Raw genomic sequence first — 22,475 nt, 5'->3', positions numbered from 1 at the left:
AAGAATAGGTATTAATTCTTCTTTAAATGTTTGGTAGAATTCCTCTGGGAAGCCATCTGGCCCTGGGCTCTTGTTTGTTGGGAGAGTTTTGATTACTGCTTCAATTTCCTTGCTGGTTATGGGTCTGTTCAGGCTTTCTATTTCTTCCTGGTTCAGTTCTGGTAGTTTATATGTTTCAAGGAATGCATCCATTTCTTCCAGATTGTCTAATTTGTTGGTACATTGTTGCTCATAACATGTTCTTATAATTGTATTTGTTTTTATTTTTAGATTTTATTATTTATTTTGAAGTTAAAAATGAGTGACAGAAAGTAAAAACTGCCATACAACTTTTGGTTTGTTCTCAGTTTGTTTTCGATTTCAATGCTGTCCTGACAGATGGAACAGGACAGAGCAGTCCTGGGAGGGCGGGGATTCCAGGAGAAAGGAGCCGGGCAGAGAAGGAAGAGCAGAGAGGCTGAGGGGCTCCCTGGGGGTTGAAGGGCAGGGTGTGTGTATTTTTCTTTTAATCCCAATAATTTTATGAGAATATTTCTCAGTGCTGGTTATCACCTTAGGTAAATAGAATGTCTTTTTGATATGTAGCTTGATATTTTTTTTTAATTTTGGGAGAGTTCTTTTGTTTATACACCGTTAGTATTTGTTTTATATGCATTGTTTTGTTTTTTTCCTATGAAACGCCCACATGTTGAATATTCTGTCTACTTTGTCATTCTCAAATCCTTTTTTATTCTCTTCTTTTATTAATATATTTTCTAAAGATTGAAGCAATCACAAATTGTTTTTCCTGAGCCATTTGACAGTAACTTGCTATCTTGATGTCTCATCACCCTTGAATACTTCGGTATGTATTTCCTATAAATAACGATATTTTCTTATATAACAACAAAACCATCAAAATAAAAAAGTCATATCAATACATTAGTACTATCTAATGCTCACACTCCACTGAAGTTTCCCCAGTAATGCCCTATATAGCAAAAGGATCTAGTCTGAAATGACGAGTTGTCACATCTGATCATATATGCACTTAGTTGTCAGATCTTTTAGTTTCTTTCAGTCACAACAGTTCCTCAGTCTTCCCTTGACTTTGTAATCTTGATACTGTTGAAGATTACTTTAGGTTTGTCTGATGTTTCCACATGATTAGATTCTGGTTATGCAAATTTGTCAGGAATATCAAGGAGAAGATGTTATGTTCTCTCCATTGCACCCTAGCAGGTAGTTTACAATTCTGATTTGTCTCATTACTAATGTTATTAGCTTTCAGCACTTGATGAAGGCTGTATCTGCCAGGTTTCTCTACTGTAAAATTACTTTTTCCCTTTGCAAATAATAAGTTATTGAAATAATATACACTTCTCCATTCTCATCAAACGTCCAACTAATTCAAAAATTTTTATTAGTTAAGACTCATGATTTCCGAATTTACTCAGTGCAGTATAACCTCAAATTGTTGCTCAATTTAGGTCAAATTGTTCTCAATTTAGCCAGTGGGAACCCTTTCAAACTGGATATTCTGTCCTTTTGACATGTCTCCATCATCCCTTGAGCGTTTCCTTGCTTTCATGTATACACACACATATTATATATAAAAAACACATTTATAACTATATTTGTTTATATAAATTGAATACCTTATGTTTATACCAATTTCTCCAATTCTAATCTAATATTATAGGGTTTATATTTTGGTTTCTCCCTTTCCATATTTAGCACTTCTCTAAAAATGAAAATTATAGATAACATTACTTTTAGCATATATGTATTCATTGGATCAACCTCTCTGTATGTAAGGAGTCTTCTGACTCTACTACCACTCACTTCCTTGACTGAACTCTAACCAGTCCCATGTGTTACCTCCTCACTCTGCTCAAACTCTCCTCTTTGTTAAACTTAATTTTTGAAATAAAATTTTTCTTTATTTCTAATTATTTTCTAAGTTTTATCAACTCATTTATGTTGTTCTTTCATATACTCCATAATTATTCTTTAACTTATTTTGAAATATTAAGGTTATACTTTTCATTTATTTCATGGGCATGTTTTTCTGGCATACTTTCATTATGGAGATGTTATTCTGATCCTTATTTTCATTTTTCAAACAGATTTCCATTGGATTCAATACTGATCCTTTTCTGTTGTTCATTTTTATGAGGAATTAGTTTTCCTGAACTTTTCTTTTTAAAGATTTTGAGAGAGAGCAAGTGAGTGAGCACACACACAAGCAGCAGGGGCGGGGGGAGAGGGAGAAGCAGACTCCCCACTGAGCAGGGAGCCCAACATGGGACTCAATCCCAGGACCCTGAGATCATGACCTGAGCTGAAGGCAGACGCTTAACTGACTGAGCCACCCAGGTGCCCCAGTTTTCCTGAACTTTTAGATAAGACTATTTTGGGTTAGGATAGCTTTTCTATCTTCACAGCTCTGGAGCTCCCTCTTTTGTTGTTTCTGACAAATATTCAAAGATATGATCGCATACACCGTGAGATTTCCTGGTGGTGTACTTTCCCCCTACTCATCCGTACCTTCTATTTCCTTTGGCCCTATTATCCCTATCCTGCTCAATTTGGATTTTATTCTCAGTGTTCCTCTTGGTGGGGGGGTTTGAACTGAAATGGAGCTATCACTGGTTAAATGTGCCAGAGGGCCCAGACTGTTCCATCTCCCTCATACCTGACTGTAGATCCCAGCACTTAAAATGTAAATTGTGCAAAAACCCTTACAGTTGTAGGTGCTGTTCTCAAATTGGCCACTGCATTTTCTAGTGAGTACTGATGGCTTTTGGGCTTCTTGTACTGCTTCCCCTTGTACAGATGCTTGTATTACAGGGTCTCATAGCTGTTGATAACTTGTTTATACTTGCTTGTATTTTGGGGTTCATGGGATACCTTTTCATCTAGTTCTGTTAATGAGCTGTTAATAAATTTTGGTTTTGCTATCCAAGTTTTTAGTTCTGGGCAATTCAACTTTAAATCTACTATCTTATTTTTAATTTTCTATTTGTCCCACTGCTCTATCAATCCATTATTTTAATGGTTGTTTCAGAAAATTATTAGGAAGTGATGAGTTTTCAATATTTATTACTTTTGTTTTTAATATTTTAATTTTTTAAAAATCTTACTTGTACATTTATTTGTTCATTCATTCATTTTCAAGATTTTACTTTTTAAGTAATCTCTACAGCCAATGTGGGGCTTGAACTTACAACTCCGAGATCAAGAGTCATGGGCTCTCCTGACTGAGCCTGCCAGGTGCCCCATAATTTTATTTTTAATAATGACTGTGTTTAACAACTACTTCATAAAATTCCTTAAACTTCAACAATTTGGCTCTTGTAAGCCATTATACCACAGCTCTTATACAAAAGCAATGTCTGTGCTTCCTTACTGCCTTAACAGCTCTGTGATGCTTTTAATGAAATGTTCATTATATTTCATGTAGCATTATTAGTTTTCAGTGATTTTGCCAGTTGAATTAATGAAAGCCCTAGTGACGTAAAACATTCTATATTTCAGAAATTTAAAAACCTTCTGTACAAAGAACATGTATTTTTTTTACATTATTTTTTACAGTAAACAATACTCTCTCCTAAGAAGTAACTAAGTCACTACAAGAAGCAGTTAAAGTCTCAGATATTCAACATTTAAGATACTGGAGAGCAAAGTCAATTCCTGTTAATTTCTTAAATTTGTGCATTTACAGTGCTGACTCTATTCAGATTTTCATATTTATGGTCTTTACTTAATATTAACAATTCCTCCTAACCATCTGTCTGTTCAGAACATACTTCCAACACTTTCCTCAAATTTACTTTTCCTTTAAACCCCCATTTCATTTACATAGCTAAGATTCCTCTCTTTCCTGTCTGTTCCAATCAATTTATACTTTTAGCTCTATCAATTTCCACTGTATATCCATCCTGTATACATTTTCTCACGTTTTATTCTGGGGGGAGAGTTTAATTTCTTTTTTCAGTTAAGTCATTTATACCCCTCTCCTGGAAATCATATCACAACTCATTACAGGAAAGCTACACTGGGAGAAAACGGAAATGTTACTATACAGAAAGTTTTCTCCATTCAGCATTTCAGAAATTTTCACACTTGTCATGAAATATATTTAGGGAGTCTCTGAACTGCCGGCCATTAAGTTAAATGATATGTGTATGCTTGTAAGAGGAGATATAATGTTTAACAGCTGATTTTCTGCATTTTATTCCCCTTTTCAACTTCTAATCTTTGTTTTGACCCTGCTAGAAGTGAAAAGATGGAAGAAATTAGGGGAAGAGAGTGGGGATAAATTATATCTCCCCCAATTTCTTTAAACTTGCAATCCCAACTACGAAGAATAAAACTCATTTGTACTCTATAATGAAATATATTAGTTAAATGTAGAACTTAACATCTGAGAACAATAACTCTCAGAGAATAGTTAAGACTGGTTTAGAGGAGAAAAAGGGAAATGTTCTGAGTAAGAAGGCAGGCTGGTTAGGTAGCAGGAAAGGGTAGAAAGATACAGGAAGGAAAGTAAGAGACTAAAACAAAATTTAATTAGGAATCAGCTACAGAAAATCACTGAAGAGATGACAAATGCTTGTTTACAAAGAAATGCCACTGGTCCAATACAACGTCTCCATTTGGTTTGTACTTCTCCTTTCTTTGGTTGTTACCAGAATAGAGAACGGAAATAAAATGAGGAGACTGGGGTTAAAACTCTACCTCTGTAGCTAAGATTTAAATTAAAGCTTTGGAATTCAGACAAGTGGCTCTGATCAAACCTCTCACTTTTCTAGATTTCAGTTTAGTCACTTAAAAATTAGGAATAATAATATCAACTTCAAGGAATTTTTTTTTCTTGTGGAAAAAAAATCACAACTTTAAGACAACCAATGGGAAAGAGAAAGTAAGTTTCGTGTTAAGTTTAATTCTTTTTCTTTTATCTCTTTTTCTTTTATAGTATCACTGCAATATAATCAGTATTTTTCAACCAAAAATTTAAAGATTTTATTTATGTATTTGACAGAGAGGTAGACAGCCAGCGAGAGAGGGAACACAAGCAGGGGGAGTGGGAGAGGAAGAAGCAGGCTCCCAGCAGGGAGCCTGATGTGGGGCTTGATCCCTGGACCCTGGGATCACGCCCTGAGCTGAAGGCAGACGCTTAACGACTGAGCCACCCAGGCGCCCCTCAACCAAAAATTTAGATTTCAGGTCTGAAAGCTCATAAAGTGTACTTGAGGAACAATGAGATAAAATATCTGAGGTTAGGGCTTTCCAGGGTGTAGGGACCCACTTGGAACCCAGAGTTGTTAAAAGGATTTTTTTTTTTTTTAAGATTTTATTTAATTTTTTGACAGAGAGAGACAGCCAGCGAGAGAGGGAACACAAGCAGGGGGAGTGGGAGAGGAAGAAGCAGGCTCATAGCAGAGGAGCCTGATGTGGGGCTCCATCCCATAACACCGGGATCACGCCCTGAACCGAACGCAGACGCTTAACGACTGTGCCACCCAGGTGCCCCTAAAAGGATTATTTTAAACTGAAGACACTGGAGATTCAACAAATGCAGGAAAAAAGCCTTCCCAGAGTGTCCCTTATCTGACCAAAAATTAATGAGGCTATCATAAATACCCTCTCCTGGAGCATATTCTGACTTTGAGAAGGAAAGACTACTCTTAGTAGTCTTAGACAACATTATTACAAACTTTCTCCTAAAAACCCATTTGTTTTTCCTAAAGACATCTATTTGTTTTTCCCACAGAAGGTTTTTCTTTCAACTCTTGTTTCCTTACTAAGTTAGGTATATAAGGAATTAATGAGCCCGACTTCTTTTGCTGGCTCCTCATACGCATATAAAAATAAACCTTTTCTCATGTGAATCTGTCTTTTGTCAGTTTAAGCTGCAGTCCCCAGCAAGTGAAACTAAAAGGTTAGAGAGAAAGTTTTTCCTCCTCTACAAAGAGGCTAGAAGAAATCTTAACCACTTAATAGCTGTATTAACTGGCAAATTACTTAAACTTTTTGTGCCTTTGTTTACTCACCTGTAATGTAAAATGAGATAACAGTGCCTATCTTATAGGTTTTATGGGAATTAAAAGAGTTAATAAATGTAACATGGTTAGTACCATATCTGGCACACAATTTTTCTATTGTATTCTATTACCCAACCCATAGGAAGCTCTTGAACTACACAGATCAGGAACTATTTGACAAATTTTTAACTTCTGAATGGAGTAAAAAACTAGCATAGTAATTCCAGTGCCTGTGTTTGATTAGAGTTATAGATCCTTTTATCCTAAAGATAAAAATTTACTCCTACCAAAAGCTTACCTCTTTGCTCTTTGTCTGTTTGTATGAATACATGTATGTCAGATTATCAGTGAAGCAGAGAATCCCAAGGGGTTCATCATTAGTAAAGTGAAGATACTAACTGCAGAGAGATGACTGATTAGCAGAGTGTCAGGTGACTCCTTTTATACTTCTTAAAATGGCCAGTTCACTGAGAAAGAAAACCTGAGCCTTCAACTTATATCCTTGGCCCTCATAGCAGTTACACACTAATGATGTGGAATATATTTAAAAAAAAATGCTGTATAACAAAAATATATTTGTTAAAAATACATTATTAATATTAAAATGAAACATAAAACTACAGCATCATTGCCTTATAAACAACATACGTAGCAATACAGCAAGGAAGACAGGTGTTTTCAAAGTATCCAAAACTTGCTTTTAAATTTTAACTCTCCTATTTTTGGTCTTTTTTTTTTTTTTTTTCAACCTATGACATCATTTCTTCTCTCTGCCCATCTAAATCCTATCCATTCTTTAGGTTGCCAGTTAAGCCCCAATCCTACTCTAAGGTGTTTTTTTTCCCTCATGCCAGGCAACATGAAGTACTTTCTTTTGAATTCCTAAGGCAAAGGCTCTCTTCTGTGCTCTATTGGTACTTACCATGTTTTTATTAGGCAACAGTATCATAGCTATGGTAAAAGAATACAGTAAACATCAACATTGCCAGACTAAGCACTCATTTAAAATATTCCCAGTGAAAGGTATCTAGATTTTGAAGATAACAGATCGGGGACTGAATCCTGGCTATTACTAGCTTTGTTATCTGAGCCAACTCATCATCTGTATGTATTTCATAAGGCTCTAGAGCAAGGTTTAAATAAATAATAACCAAACAGGCACCTAAATGAACATCTAATTATAAACTGTGTTAAATGTTATAAAGAAAAAATACCACAGCGCTATCAGAAATGGAATCATGAGAAAGAGCCAGCCATATGAAGAACAAGGAAAAAGAACACTCTAAGAAAGTACAGAAATGATCAGAGAATTAGACTACTTTATGATGCAATAAAGGGTCTGAAAGAAGACCTGTATGGTTACAGCCTAAGGAGCAAAGGAAGGAGAAGAGGGCATGCAGTGATCACATGTGTTGTGCTGTGCTCAATCACATAGGGCCTTTCTTGCAGGTCCTATGAAAGGGTTTAGATTTTATGCAGAGTTTAATGAAAAATGTTTTAAATGGGAAATGACACAATGCAATCATTGTATTTAAAAAGATCACTTTGCTTGATGAACAGAGAATGGACTGGAGAAAACCAAGAAAAGAAATAAGGAGACTTGTCAGACGCTATTAGAATAGGTTAGGTAACAGATGAGGTGGCTTTGGTTAGGGAAGTATCTGTTGACACAGAGGTTGAGAAAGCGGAGGGAGGGCAAGGATGACTCTGAGGCTTCTGCCTTAAGAATCAATGCAGGTACCATGTACTGAAATAGTAAAATAATTGTTTTAGGAATGCTCAATTGCAAACACTACGGAGAAATACAGCTAGTGACATCACATAAGATACACAGTAAGTCTGATACTCAGGAGATGTTTGGAAAAAAAATACATCTAGTAAGAGCATCAACATAAGGGTCTAACCTGGAAACAGAAACACCTACTAAATAGTAGCTGCTTGAATAATCAAAGCAGAATGTAAATTCCTCTGGATAAAGAGAACAGTAATTTTGAATACAAGTAAAGAAAAAGTATCAATCAGAAAGGTTCTTACAGAAGTATGGAAATCTCAAAAAAGAACAAAAGAGAAGAAAAAGAGTACAAGCACAGAAAAAGACAATCTGAAAGGAAGATTCTTGGGCCCATTCAATACGGCCCATCCTAGGAAAACAGTAGCCTACCCTTACCAACCATCAGGGGCAAGTATATCTAGGGCATATAGATGGAAATTAGGCTTAGTTAAAAGCTGCTAAATATAAAAAATGATAAAGTTAACTATCCTTGTTCTGGTCTATGCTTACCAAGCATTAGAGCAGTTCTTCCATTAATCAATTTTTAACTCCTTATTAAACGTAACTCAATATTTTTACCTGTGTCTCAGAAGATTCCTTCTTGGCAAACATTAACTAGAATATGTCTGAATTTTGATGATTCTGAGTCAATTTCCTATCATTTTGTGTCCTTTCAATAGAAAGATTCACTTCTTTTCAATTCAGTAAAATTTTCTTCAATGTGTAATTTCAAACATTCTCCTCTTAAAAAAATTTTTTTTAGAAAGTCTAATTATGTATATATTGCATATACATACTTGCCAGTCTTCCATTGCTAATATTTTCTCTCGATCTTAAAATTCTCCTTGTTTCATTTTATTTTTCCTCTTGTATCCTCTAACCTCTATTGATTTTTCTGCAGTATCTCTTTGTCTTTGTGTTCAATTTAAGAAATTGCTTTTCTTTTTTCTTTCCTGGGTTCTGCTATCTCAAAATCAATCTCTTGGTTATGAAGCTGTTTTTTTCCATACAGTTCTTACACTTCTATTTAGTGGTCTTTCAAAGAAATGAATGCACTAGTTGTTGAAAATATTAAGATCAAATTTTCATCTGATCTATGCCAATGTTTTGTGTGTGTGTGTGTGTGTGTGTGTGTGTGTGTGTGTGTGTGTGAAGTACCTGTTGCTAAGCTTTGCAGTTTCCACTTCTTACTATTATCTTTGTATGAATGCTAGGACAGTTACTTTTTAACTACTTATTATTGAATGAGTTGGATTTTGCTGGACCAGCTATTTGGCTGAACCAGAAAGTTAAGGGGTGCAGGAGGGATGGAAGCACAGTATCTTCATGGCCTTTGAAACCAAAGGACTGTCACATTATCTGATGCTATCAAGACAGATTCCTTTACCCAAATACTACTACTCCACTTCTCTAAATCAAATCACATCAAGGATGGCTTCTGTTTCAGCGTGTTCACTCCAATTCCCATGATGCTTGCCAAAACCAAAAGGATGATGTTTTTATACCTCAAAAAGAAGCTCCTCACCTTTAGAATGAGTAATTTTCTGTCATATTCTAAGTTCTGCCACCACTGAGAATTCTCAACATTCCATGTTTTTACTCTTCCCTCTTTCTGTGTGGCTTCTGCCAGATCTCAAGCTGCATAAGCAAGCCATCTGTCATCTTAGCTTTGCTTAATGTGAGGTGGAGTTCTGTTGGCAGAAGTGCATGTATGTTTTATTTTCCCTGTTGCTTTTATGTATTTTCTGGGGGAGGTCAGATATTGACTTACCTTTAATCATACCTAAATAGTCTATATTCCTTATGCACGTAAATAAATGAGAACCCTTCTATAATACTAAAAAGCCAATCTTAGTAAATATTGATAAGTTGGCTTCCATATAGTATACTTATAGGGCAAGAATGTGTTGGCTAGAAGATAAAAGCATGCGTGGCCCCACTGGAGGTTTTGTTTCTCACTGAATTAACAAACTGGCATTCTGATTTCATATATTAGTCTCTATTTGGCTAATGTGAATTTATTTGGAATTTATCCATTATTCAAATGGATTTACATCTGTTCAGTTAATGGACCTAAAATAAAATGCTGAGGTTTACAACTGTACATATTATGAAATAGCATGGAAAGCCCTACATGCTGTTTTGATTACCTAAAAAAAATTTATTAGGTTCTGTTTCAAAAATAAATTCCAATCTAAGAAAAAAAATAATAAATTTAACAGTTGCTAAATTAGAAATTGTTTCACTGACTCCTTTAGTCACATCATTCTTTCCTTCTTCACCTTGTTTATGAACACGAGCCTGTATGCTGTGTATTCTTCTGGGTATTAAGCTTTTTAAATTCCACTGAGGCTTTATTGGAGAAGTGGTTATGTTGATGTACACCACTAGAGTTTTACGTATGTTTAAATATGGAATGACCTTGAATTTTCCATTATCACCTTCTTCCCCTAGGAACTTAGGTCATGTCCATGAAACGTCACTATCTAGAAATTACATACCAAACTTGTGTTTTTTTTCTCTTTATTTTAAACAGCAACAAAGGCTATATAATAAACGTTATCTTAAATCTTGATATTAACAAACAATCTAATTAAAAAGTCAGAAAAAATTGGGACGACCTAATTTTCTTTGGCAATGCTACTGTCATTGCATATGGTTTTTATGATCCTTTGGGATCACTGAGTTAGTAAAGGTATGTGTTTGGTTAGAGGATAGATTTAAAAAAAATAAACACTTAAAAATTAATCCAAATAACAGTGAAATACTCAAACGAATTCCTATATCCTACTGAACACACTTTGACCTGGGTTGTGAATTAGGTTCAGACTAAACAAATACTAGATTAATAAAAGAGATCAAAACATAAAAATGTTAAGCTTGGAAAGCTTAATACTGTTTAGTATTAAGAAGAAGAATTCTTAAAAAGTGAAACAATAAACACAGACAGTAGGAATTTTATTACCTTCAGGCCGATACTGTGCAACAATTGTGACAGCTTGGCCAGCATTTTTCAAAGCGGCTGCTGCTTGCTCATGGCTGGCAGTTCTGAGGTCAACACTGTTTACCTGTAAATCAAATTGAATCTTAAATTTGAAAGAAATTATTCACACTGATTAGAAACCACAATAGCCTGTTCTTTGAGTAGGCACAGAAAAAAAAAATTACATGCAATAACTTTATCACTAAAATATCTTCTTGTTCCAATTTACTAAAGTATATCATACAGTAAAACAAAATATTAATATCAATGAAAGCAATTTTATCCACTAAGAATACTTTGCTTAACATCGAGTGAGCAAAACCAAAACATTTTCTTCCAGGTTTTCCGGAAGTTGTCTACCGATCTCTTGGGAAACACACCTTAATGTGGTAACTTGAAATATGAACAAATGCCATCATTTTGTACAGCTTATTTCAGTAGCAAATCAAGCAATGGGAAGGACATTCATTTTGTATGTAGCATCCTTTCATCTTCTACCATACTTTCACTCCTATTCCTCGTTTCAGTTCCAATTCTCTTCCCCAAACTAAGCTTCCGTTCTTGTGGAGTAACAGGAAGGCAAGTATTTAAAAGTATTAAAACAGCTCAGATTTCAGAGACTGACATTTAACTAGAGTAAATGTTATCAAATGAACAAGGGGACGTGTTTTGAAGACAGGGCCCTCCCTTGGGTGAAGTAATTACTGAGGTGATAAATTCCACTTGAAAGTAAGCAACTTAATTCTTATTTCTGAAAGGCTGCCAATACCTAGTATATACTGCAAGCACACTACCTTAAGACACTACCTTTTCCACTATTAGCAAAACTTAAATGGACATTCATGGGAGCATTAGTATTTTAATGGTAATAGCTTTAAATACTTTAGTTGTTTTTTTCCCTTAAAAATCAGCAGTGAATAGACTACAGTAATGCTTGAAACCTTGATCAAATATTTTTGGAAAGGAAGAACTGTCAAGCAATTTTTATATGAAAGTGTGTTTTGTCGACATCAAATCTCAAACCTGTTAAAGATCATATACCAATTTTGGAAAAAAATGACTACGAGCCCAGAAATTCTTGGGATTATAAAATTTATATAAAAGAACATTTTAACCATGTAAAGACCTGTTATTTGATATTATCTATAAAGGATGTCATCATGCAGCTAAGTTAAATCAAACACACTTTTTTAAAAGAAGCTTTTATTTAAATTCCAGTTAGTTAACATACAGCGTAATGTTAGTTTCAGGTGTACAACTTAATGTCTCCAACACTTCCCTACAATATCCAGTGTTCATCACAACAAGTGCACTCCTTAATACCCATCACCTATTTACCCCCCCTCACCCCGTAACCATCAGTTTATTCTCTATAGTTAAGAGTGCTTTGTGGTTTGCCTCTTTTTCCCTCTGCTCATGTTTTGTTTCTAAAATTCCTCATAATATTAGTGAAATCATATGGTATTTGTTTTTCTCTGACTGATTTACTTTGCTTAGCATAATACTCTCTAGCTCCATCTTTGTAGTTGCAAATGGTAAGATTTCACTCTTTTTTTTTATGGCCGAGTAATATTCCAGTGCATGTGCGTGCGTGCGTGTGTGTGTGTGTGTGTGTGTGTGTGTGTGTAAATAAATAAATAAATATATTATACACCACATCTTTATCCATTCATCAGTTGATGGACATTTGGGTTGTTTCCATATTTGGCTATTGCAGATAATGCTGCTATAAATATTGGGGTACATGTATCCCTTTGAATTAGTATTTTTTGTATTCTTTGGGTAAATACCTATAGTTCTTGATGAAAATCAAGATACGAGAAACTTTAAAGAAATGTAACACAATGTAATGTGCTTTTATTAGAGATTATTTCTAGCTGAAGGCTTTAAAAAAAACTCAACCCCAATGTATAAAGTAGAATTATAGAAGCATAAAGTAGAATTATAAAGCATAAAGTAGAATTTCTAATTCCCTGAAAAACAAATTAGGGAAGAAATATAAAGGAAGATAAAATTTCATAGATAATTGCAGGAAAGATTATAGTTCTTTTTTAAGATCTTCCTTCTTAATTTCTCTGAGAGAGAGAGAGAGAGCGAGCAAGCAGGAGGAGGGGCAGAGGGAGGGGATAAAGCAGACTCTGAGTGCAGAGCCCAACACGGGGCTCAACCCCACGACACTGAGATCATGACCTGAGCCAAAATCAAGAGTCTGATGGTTAACCAACTGGAGCCACCCAAGTGTCCTGAAAAGATTATAATTTTTAACAAATTATTCCTGAGCACCAAATCTTTTTGCTACAGAAAAGATCTGAAAACATCTAGTATAGATTCAAAAAAGAATAATTTGTTAACAAGACTACAAATTATAAAAACTTTCTAAAATATCACCATTTTAACAGAAGATACATTATCAAGGATAATTTAAAAAGAAATCCTTGCACGGAGACACATATTTGTCTCAGCCTTAAGGTCACTTTTTTTTTACACTATCACTTAAAAAACTGATATATATATATATATATAAAATTATATAATTATATATATATATATAATTTACATAAAACCCACACTTTTAAAGTGTATAATTCAGTGGTTCTTAGTACTTTCAAAAGGATGTGTAATTATCACTATGGTCTAATCCCAAACATTTTCATCACTTCAAAAAGAATCCCACTACCCATTAGCAGCCATCCCCCCTCTCCCTTAGCTCTTGGCAACTACTAATCTACTTTCTGACTCCATGGATTTATCTATTCTGTACATTTTAAATAAATGGGATACTATGATATGTGGCCATTTGTGTCCAGCTTCTTTCACTTAGCATGCTTTCATGGTTCATCTTTGTTGCAGCATTTATCAGTGTCCCATTACTTACTATGGCTGAATAATTTTCTACTGTATAGATATTCCACATTTTATCTACACTGTTAATTTTATTCCTAATTATTTTACTCTTGTAAGTGAAACTGTTTTCTTTCTCTTTTTTTAAAGACTTATTTAATTTAAGGGGGAAAGGGAAAGAGGTGGGGAGGTGGGCGGGGGGAAAGTGTAAGGGGGGAAGGGCAGAGGGAGAGAATAAGAATCTTCAAAGCAGACTCCCTGCTGAGCAGGGAGCCCGAAGTGACACTTGATCCCAGGACCCTGAGATCATGACCTGAGCCGAAATCAAGAGTTGGATGCTCAATCGACTGAGCCACCCAGGCACCCCTTCTTAATTTCACTTTCAGGTAGTTCAATGTTGGTATATAGAAATAAAGCTTTTTCTTGTACAGTGATTTTTCTGTCCTGCAAACTTACTGAACTTGTTTATTAATTCCAATAGCTTTTTTGCTGGATTTTCTAAGATTGTCTGTATATAAGAGATCATGACATGTGCAAATGGAGGTAGTTTTCCTTCATTGTTTTAAAGCTGGAAGCCTTTTATTTTTTTTTTCCTTGCCTAACTGCCCTGTTTAGAAACTTCAGTAAAATGTTGAATATAAGTGACAAGAGTAGACACTCATGTCTTGTTTATGATCTCAGAGGGAACGATGTGGTGCTGTTGGTTTCGAGAAGTGCCTTTTCTGTGTCTATTGAGATGACTGTGTCATTTATGTCCTTTATTAATACAGTGCTTACTTTGGTTTTCTAATGCTGAACCAACTATTCATTTCTTGGATAAATTCCACTTGGTTATGGTGTATAGTCCTTTTCTTATGCTGGTATATAATATTTTTTTATCCTTCTGCCTCCAGTTTGCAATTTGTTGAGGATTTTTACATCTATAAGGGTGTAAGGAATGTTGGTTTGTTTTCTCTTTCTATTATGTCTTTGTCTGGTTTGATAAAAGAACAATATTGTCCCCCTAGAATGAGTTGGAAAGTGGTGTTCATGCCTATTCCTTTTTTGGGAAGTTTGTGAATGACTGGTTTTAATTCTTTAAATGTTTGGTAAACCGTACCTGTGAAACCGTCTGGTCCTGGGGTCTTACCTCTGTGAAATGTTTCTTCAATTCAGTCTCCCTAGTTGTTATAGGTCTATACAGAGTCAGTTTCAATAATTTATGTCTTTCTAGAAATTCATCAACAATGATATATACATTATGTACTATATTGCATGTAATCTATAGAGCATATACATTATAAAATGTACTTTGTCTTTAGTAACAATTTTTATTTTAGTTTTCTTTGTATGATATTAGTATAGTCACTCCAGGTGTTTCCTGATTACTGCCTGCATAGTATATCCTTTCCAACCTTTTAGTTTTAATCTTTGTTGAAAAGTAAACCACTGTCTTTGCATCTAAAATGTGTCCGTCATAGACAGCATATAGTTGGATTCTGTTTTTTTTAAAGATTTGAGAGAGAGGCATAGCACGTGCACGCATGTGCAAGGGGGTTAGGGGTAGTGGCAGAGGTAGAGAACCTCAAGCAGACTCCCCAGTGAGCGTGGAGCCTGACACAGGGTTCGATCTCACGATCCTGAGACTGTGACCTGAGCCAAAACCAAGAGTCAGACACTCAACTGACTGAGACCCCCAGGTGCCCCCCAGATTCTGTTTTTTTAAAATCTATCCTGTCAATATCTGTCTTTTAACTGGAGTGTTTAATTCATTTACATTAAATGTAGTTATTGAAAAAGATTTGTATCATCTATTTTGCTATTTATTTTCTTCATGTCTGATATCTTTTGTTCCTTTATTCCTCCATTTCTACCTTCTTTTGTTAAACATAATTTCTAGTATACCACTTTAACTGCCTTGCTTATTATATATATTTTCAGTTATTTATCTTAGTGGTTTCTCTGGATTATAACTAAATAATGTTCTACTTTGGATTAATACCATCTTAATTTCATTGGTATATAAAACTCTGCTCCTATATAACTCTGTGCCCTCTACTTGCCTTGTGATACTATTGTCACATAAATTATGTCTTTATAAAATATGTGCCCATAAGCACAGATTTAAATTATTCCTTTATTCAGTCGTCTTTTGAATCAGACAGGAGAAAAAAGAAGTTACAAACAAAAAATACACCTAGACTGTATTACATTTATCTATGTAGTTACCTTTAACAACACTCTTTATTTCTTCATATGGATTTAGGCTACTGTCTACTGTCCTTTTTATTTCAGTCTAAAGGATTCCCTTTAGTATTTCTTGTAGGACAGATCTACTAGAGATTAACTTCCTCAGCTCTTGTTTACTTGGGAACGTCTTGATTTGTTGTTTCTGAAGGGCAGTTTTGCTCCTGGATATAGAATCCTTGGTTAATAACTTTTTTCTTTCAGGACTTTGAGTATGTCATCCTACTGTCTTCTGGCTTCCATGGTTTTTGATGAGAAATCAGCTGTTAATCTTATTGAAGATCCCCTGTATGTAATGAATCATTTCTCTCTACTATCAAGATTCATTATTTGTCTTCTGACAGTTTGATTATGATATGTCCATGGTATTAGATCTCTTCAAGTTTATTCTACTTGGAGTTCATCACCAAGCTTCTCAGATGTATACAATGTTTTTCATCACATTTTGAAAGTTTTCGGTCATTATTTACTCAAATAATCTTTGCCGCTTCCTAGCTCTCCTGTCATTCTGTGACTTCATTATGTATATGCTGTAAACTTGATGATATTCCACAAGTCTTTGAGGCTCTTAATTTTTCTTCATTCTTTAATTTTTTTTCCTGTTCTTCATCTGGATAATCTCAAGAGATGCATCTTTAAGTCTGCTGATTTTTTCTTCCGCTAGCTCATAGCTGTTTTTGAGTTTGTCTAGAGCACTTCTGCTTTTCAGTTATTGTATTTTTCAACTCCAGAGTTTCTATTTGGTTCTTTTTTATAATACAAATCTCTTTATTGGTAGTCTCTACTTGCTGAGATACTGTTCCTTTATTTTTCTTTTCATTATTTAGCTCTTTGAACGTATTTAAAATATCTGATTTAATGTCTTGGTTTAGTAAATCCAATGTTCTGCTTCCTTAGGGACAGTTTCTATTGATTGCTTTTTTCCCCCTGTGTACAGGCCATATTTTCTTGTTTTTCCGCAGGTGTCATGATTTTTTTGTGGAAAACCAGACACTTAATATAATGTAGCAACTCTGGAAATCAGATATGTCCCCTGCCCTGGGTGTGTTATTGTTGCTGCTTATGATAGTTGTTTTGGTGGCTTTTCTGGTTTTGGTGAAATTTCTATGAAATCTGTATTTTTTTGTGTGTTTGCCAATGAAGTCTCTGCCTGGTTAGCTAAGTGGCCAGTTAATGACTGGAAAGAGATTTTGTTTAATGCCTGATTCTTTGCTGAAAGGCTCTGTATGCATGTTGGGTAATGCCTTCAAAACACAGCTAGGCAATTGATAACTCTGCCTTAATTGTCACTTTCTGTCCACCCAGAGCCTCATGGTCAGTCAGATGTGAGAGTTTAGGACCTTTTCAGGTCTTTCCTGAGCATGCACAGTGTCCAGAACATAAATTCCTAGATTCCAAGGAATATGTCAGAGTTTTTCAAAGGCCTTAATGGAGAGCTCATTCCCTAGTTTGTCCTTTTAAGCTTTTGATTAATCTCCTGTTTGCTCCAACTATTATCCAATGTCGCAGGCAGCCACAATGTGCCTATAATTGTTTTGAACAAATACCCCAGGGAAAAGGCTTTTGCACTGGTGGAGCTCTGATTCAGGTCAAAACAGAGAGCTATGCAAATGGGTTTTTAAAGAACCATCAGACAGATCAGATTATGACAATTCTCTGGGAAAGAGGATCTGAAAGTTTTACTTTCTTGCTCTCTACTGGTTGTGAGGTTACTGGTTTTCATTATAAATGTGGACTATTTCTCAAGGCTAATGAGATGCTGGAGAAAAGAGGATGGGACTTAAGCAAGTTAAAACTCCAAAAGCTCACTCTTACGAAGATTTGGCATTTTTTTTTTTTTCTGAATAAACTTCCTGAATTGCTGCAAGCCTTTGGTTAAATTCCAGAGTTCTGAAGAACTTCATTCTGACAATTCTGGCCACTTTTCTCACTTTCTTTATAGGGGAGAGAATTTTCACTGAAATCTTTTGGGTCACTTGTGATTCTAAGATTCTATGAGTCTAAATTTTTAGCAAATATAAATTGTCAATTGTATTCTACACCATACTTCTCATAACTGGAATAAGAGTAATACCTAATTTATACCAAATGGAAAACTACAGCGTTCTATATATGTAATGAATCTTGATTTCAAAAGCTTCTTTCTTCCACAAAATTAAATGTATCAAAAACAATATTTTATAAAACCTATGATTTATTTCCATGCTTTCCCAAATAACTTACTTATACTTTTCTCAGTGATGCGGGTTATCATTAAGAACGTCAATAAAAAGGATGGTCTTTAGAACAGTAGTTTACAAAGTTTGGTCCCTAGAGCAGCAACATCAGTATCTCATGAAAACTTGTTAGAAATACAGAATTTTAGATCCTAACCAAGTCATACTGAATTGAAAACTTGTCTAAGGAGGTACTTTGTTCCTAACTAACAGGCTTTTATTTTAGTTTTGAATATCTTTTTTCATGTTTTCCTCCTGCGGTCTTTCCTATTGCTCTCAGGGTGTTTCCCTAGAGAAGATGAGTAAGCATAAATATTTTAAGGCTATTAATGCATACACCCTAACATAAGGCTGTATGTAACTTACACTCACATTAGGGTGAGCAAGTAGCCTGAACTGCCTGGGATTTTCAGTTTTAAAATCAAGACTAAAGGCACTTCCAGACATGGGGCTTTCAGTGCTAGAACTGGGAAAGTTCTGGGTGAACAAGTTTGTGTTGGTCAGTCTAACATACCCTAGCAATATGTCAGTGACCCATATAAAGTTGTCCCACATGGACAATTTAAAATAACACCTATTTTTGCTTTGAATTTTTTGCACCTAACTCTAAGCCAACTGAAAATTTATTTTGACACAAAGTGTGAAGTGAGGCTCTAAGCTAATTTTATTCCCCTAAACAACTAGCTAATTTGTCTAACATTTATTTTTAACAAACTCATTCCACCAATTTGTCCTTATCATACTGTAACTTATTTAAAAAATTTAAATTACAGTATAAAATTAAAAGGAGTAAAATGTAAAAATTTGAAACAGTTCAGTTGAAAGAATTTTCAACAACTGTATACAACCATGAAACCACAATTCCAAACAAGATATATACCTTTTCCATCATCCAACTCAGAAATTTTCATTGTACCTCTTTATAATCAGACAACCACCAGCTACCACTCTCTGACTTCTCTCAATAGAAATTATTGTGTACTCATGATTACCATGTAACTGGAATCTTACTGTACATGTTTTTGTGGTGTTTTTACTCAATGTGATATTCTTTATCACATGTTAATATGATATGTTGTTGTGTTTCAGTAGTTTATCACTTTTTATTGGTGAGTAGCATTATACTGTATAAATGTACTCCAACTTACTTAGCTATTTTACTATTGATAGACACTTGAGTCATTTCCAGATCTAAATTATTATTAACAAGGCTGTTATGAACATTTCTGTTAACTGTTTCTGTAGACATGATTTCTTGGGTAAAATCTGGGTGATAAGGTTAGCTGTATGTTTAATTTCTCAAAAACTTCCCCCAAAATTCTTGTAGTGATTGTACAATACACCCAACAGTAATGAACGAGAGCTACCAGTACTCCACAACCTCACCAATGTTTGTCATCAATTTTTTTTCTTTAGCCATTCAACTGGGTGAGATACGGGATATATGCTGGACCCCACAGTTAAAAATCCACATATAACTTTTGACTCTCCAAAATCTTAACTAGCAATAGCCTACTCTTTACTAGAAGTCTTACCAACTGTATATGTATTATATACTTTATTCTTACAATAAACTGCAGAAAATGTTATTAATAAAATCATGGCAGGGGGCACCTGGCTCAGTTGGTTAAGTGAACTCTTGATTTCAGCTCAGGTTGAACCCCGCATCACATCAAGCTCTCTGCTCAATGGGAAGTCTGATTGTCTCCCTCTCCCTTTGCCCCTCCCCTCACTCGTGCACTTTATCTCTCTCTCTCAAATAATAAATAAATAAATCCTAAAAAGAAAAGCATAAGGAAAATACATTTAGCACACTGGACTGTATTTATCAAAAAAAAAAAATCTGCATATAAGTAGACGCATGCAGTTCAACCCTGTGTTGTTCAAGGATCACCTGTATCTCCTTTTATTTAGGCATAATTTACCTTCAATAAATTAATCTTTTTAGTTTACACTTAAGAGTTTTGACAACTGCATATGTTGTGTAGACACTGTCACAATCAAGATACAGAAAAGTTAAATCACTCCCACCTAAATTCCTACAAATCCCTTTATTTCCTGTGTTTTTTGCACTCTCTGATGTCTCATGTTAAGTACCTCTTCATGTGCTTATAAACCATTCATATATCTTGTCTTGTGAAATATCTGTTTAATTCTTCTGCTCATTTAAAAAACTGGGTTACTCAATCTTTTTATTGTTAATTTGTGGGAGATGTTTATGTATTCTGGATACAAGTCTTTTGTCAGATACAAGCAGTAAGAATATTTTTTCCTACTCTGTTGCTTGCCAATTTGGTTTTTTAATGCACCCTTTTTATGGTTAGTATTTTATGTATCTTGTCCAAGAGACCGTTCTCTACTGCAGGGTTGCAAAGATATCCTCCTATGTTTTCTTCTCGGAGGATTATGGTTTGGGCTTTACACTTAGATTTATAAGCCACGTAGAATTTTTATATCTGGACTAAGATGGGGTTGAAGTTCATGTTTTTTTCATATAGATATTTAGTTGTTTTGTATCATTTATTAAAAAAGATTTTCTTTTCCTGATTTCAGCTCAGGTCATGACCTGGGGGTTGTGAGATAGAGCCCCGCGGTGGGCTCTGTGCTTGGCTGGGAGTCTGCTTGACATTCTCTCTTCTCCGCCCTCAACCGCTCGTGCTTTCTCTCTCTCTAAAATAAATAAATGTTTACAAAGGACTTTCTTTTCACCACTGAACTGACTTAGCCCCCTAGTCCATTTAAGAAATTTAGTCTAATTCAAGTTCACTAAGATTTTCTCGTATATTTATTTTCTCCTAGAAATTTAGTTCTATCATCCAATTTCAATTAATTTTTATAAATGATGAATGATAAGAACACAAATTTCTTTTTTCTTTTGTACACTTATTTCATCAATTATGGAAGAAGGTGTTTAAATCTCCAATTTGATGGCGGATTTTTCCATTTCTTTCCTTAGTTCTGGCAATTTTTGCTTCATGTATTTTGAAAGAATTATTAGGCACATGCACACTGAACACTGTTAGGTCTTCATGATGAAATAATGTTTTTCATCATTATAAAAATTTATCAATAATACTATTTGCCTTGAAGTTTATTTTGCCTCACAGGAGTAGTCACACCATCTTTCATATGTTATTTATATAGTTTACTTTCTTCTACTCTTACTTAGAACATATGAGTCTTTATATTTAAAGTGAATTTCTGGTGAAGAGTATATATTTGGGTCTTGGTTTTTTTTTTGAACCAAGCTGATAATTTCTGCATCTTAATTAAGACTGTTAAATGCAATGCAGATACTAACAGAGTTGGATCTCAATCTCACATCTTCATATTGCTTTTTACTTACTCTTTTTCCCCCTCCTTTTCTGCCTTTGTTTGTAAGCTGCATGTATTTTTTTTATATTTCACTTTATTCCCTGTATTGAATTTTTAAAACTATAGCTCCTTGGAGTATTTTAGGGCTTCCTCCAGAAATGACATGTAAATAGAAGATATCACAGTCCACTTTCAAATAATTTTATATCACTTCACAAACTATAAGAAACACTAGTATAATTCCATTTTCCCTGTCAGTTTGTGCTCTAGTGCCCTTACATTTTACTTCGACATGTCGTAACACCCTAATATACAAGGCAATTATTTTTGTTTTAAATAGCTATTAGTCTTATAAAATATGTACAATTATTTTTTTTTAATTTAAAAATGTATCTTTTATATTTATCCAGATACTCTTTCTGTTATTCTTAATCTCCTTCTGCAGATCTGGTATAATTTCTCCTTAACCAGAACAATTTCTTCTAGTATTTCTTGTAGGTTTGCAAGGGACAAGTTCTCTAAGCTATTATAAGTAGGTCTCATTTGCTGAGCTTCATAGACTTTGGGTTGGTATTTTTCATCAGTTTTAGAAAATTGTCATTATGTCTTCAAAGATTCTGTCTCCTCCTTATTAGACTGATACTGTTCCATAGGATCTTGGATGCTCTGGTCTGCTTTTTCTTCCCAAATTCTACACACCGCCCCTTATATTTCAGCTTGGAAACTTTGTCTGTCCTATGCTCAAGTTCATGGATTCTTCACTTTGTTGAGTCCAGTGTGCTATTAAGTCTTTTAAATAAAATTTTCATTTGTGACAGGTTTTTTTTTTTTATTTCTAGCCATTCCATGTGATCTTTTTTTTGTAGTATTGATACCTCTGCCTAAATTCTCCAATCTTTTTATCCATATTTTCTACCTTTTCTCCTATATTCTTTAGCATTTATCATCATCATCATGAATTTATCAGACTTATTTTCAAGTCCCTGTTTGATAAATTCACCATCTAAGCCTTCTCTTGATTTAATTCTATTGACTGCTTTCTGCCTTGACAACTAGTTTTCTTTTCTTTCTTTTTTGCATATTTTGTAATTTTT

At 34.5% G+C, this 22,475-nt stretch overlaps 1 protein-coding gene across 8 annotated transcripts in view; it reads right to left on the bottom strand.

Moving 5' to 3' along the window:
- Positions 1 to 22,475, bottom strand: part of DLG1 (discs large MAGUK scaffold protein 1) — a 257,721-nt gene that overhangs the window by 49,982 nt on the left and 185,264 nt on the right. For all 8 annotated transcript variants that reach the window (XM_045812516.2, XM_045812515.2, XM_045812517.2 and 5 more), the window contains one exon: positions 10,766 to 10,868. In XM_045812516.2, the coding sequence (XP_045668472.2) occupies positions 10,766 to 10,868 (103 nt within the window). The remainder of the gene's footprint in view (positions 1 to 10,765; positions 10,869 to 22,475) is intronic.

This window comes from Ursus americanus, chromosome 4, assembly GCF_024610735.1.
Source record: "Ursus americanus isolate L20-20 chromosome 4, mUrsAme1.1.p, whole genome shotgun sequence".
NCBI classification, from domain to species: domain Eukaryota; kingdom Metazoa; phylum Chordata; class Mammalia; order Carnivora; family Ursidae; genus Ursus; species Ursus americanus.
This window is presented reverse-complemented; position numbering and strand designations above follow the sequence as displayed.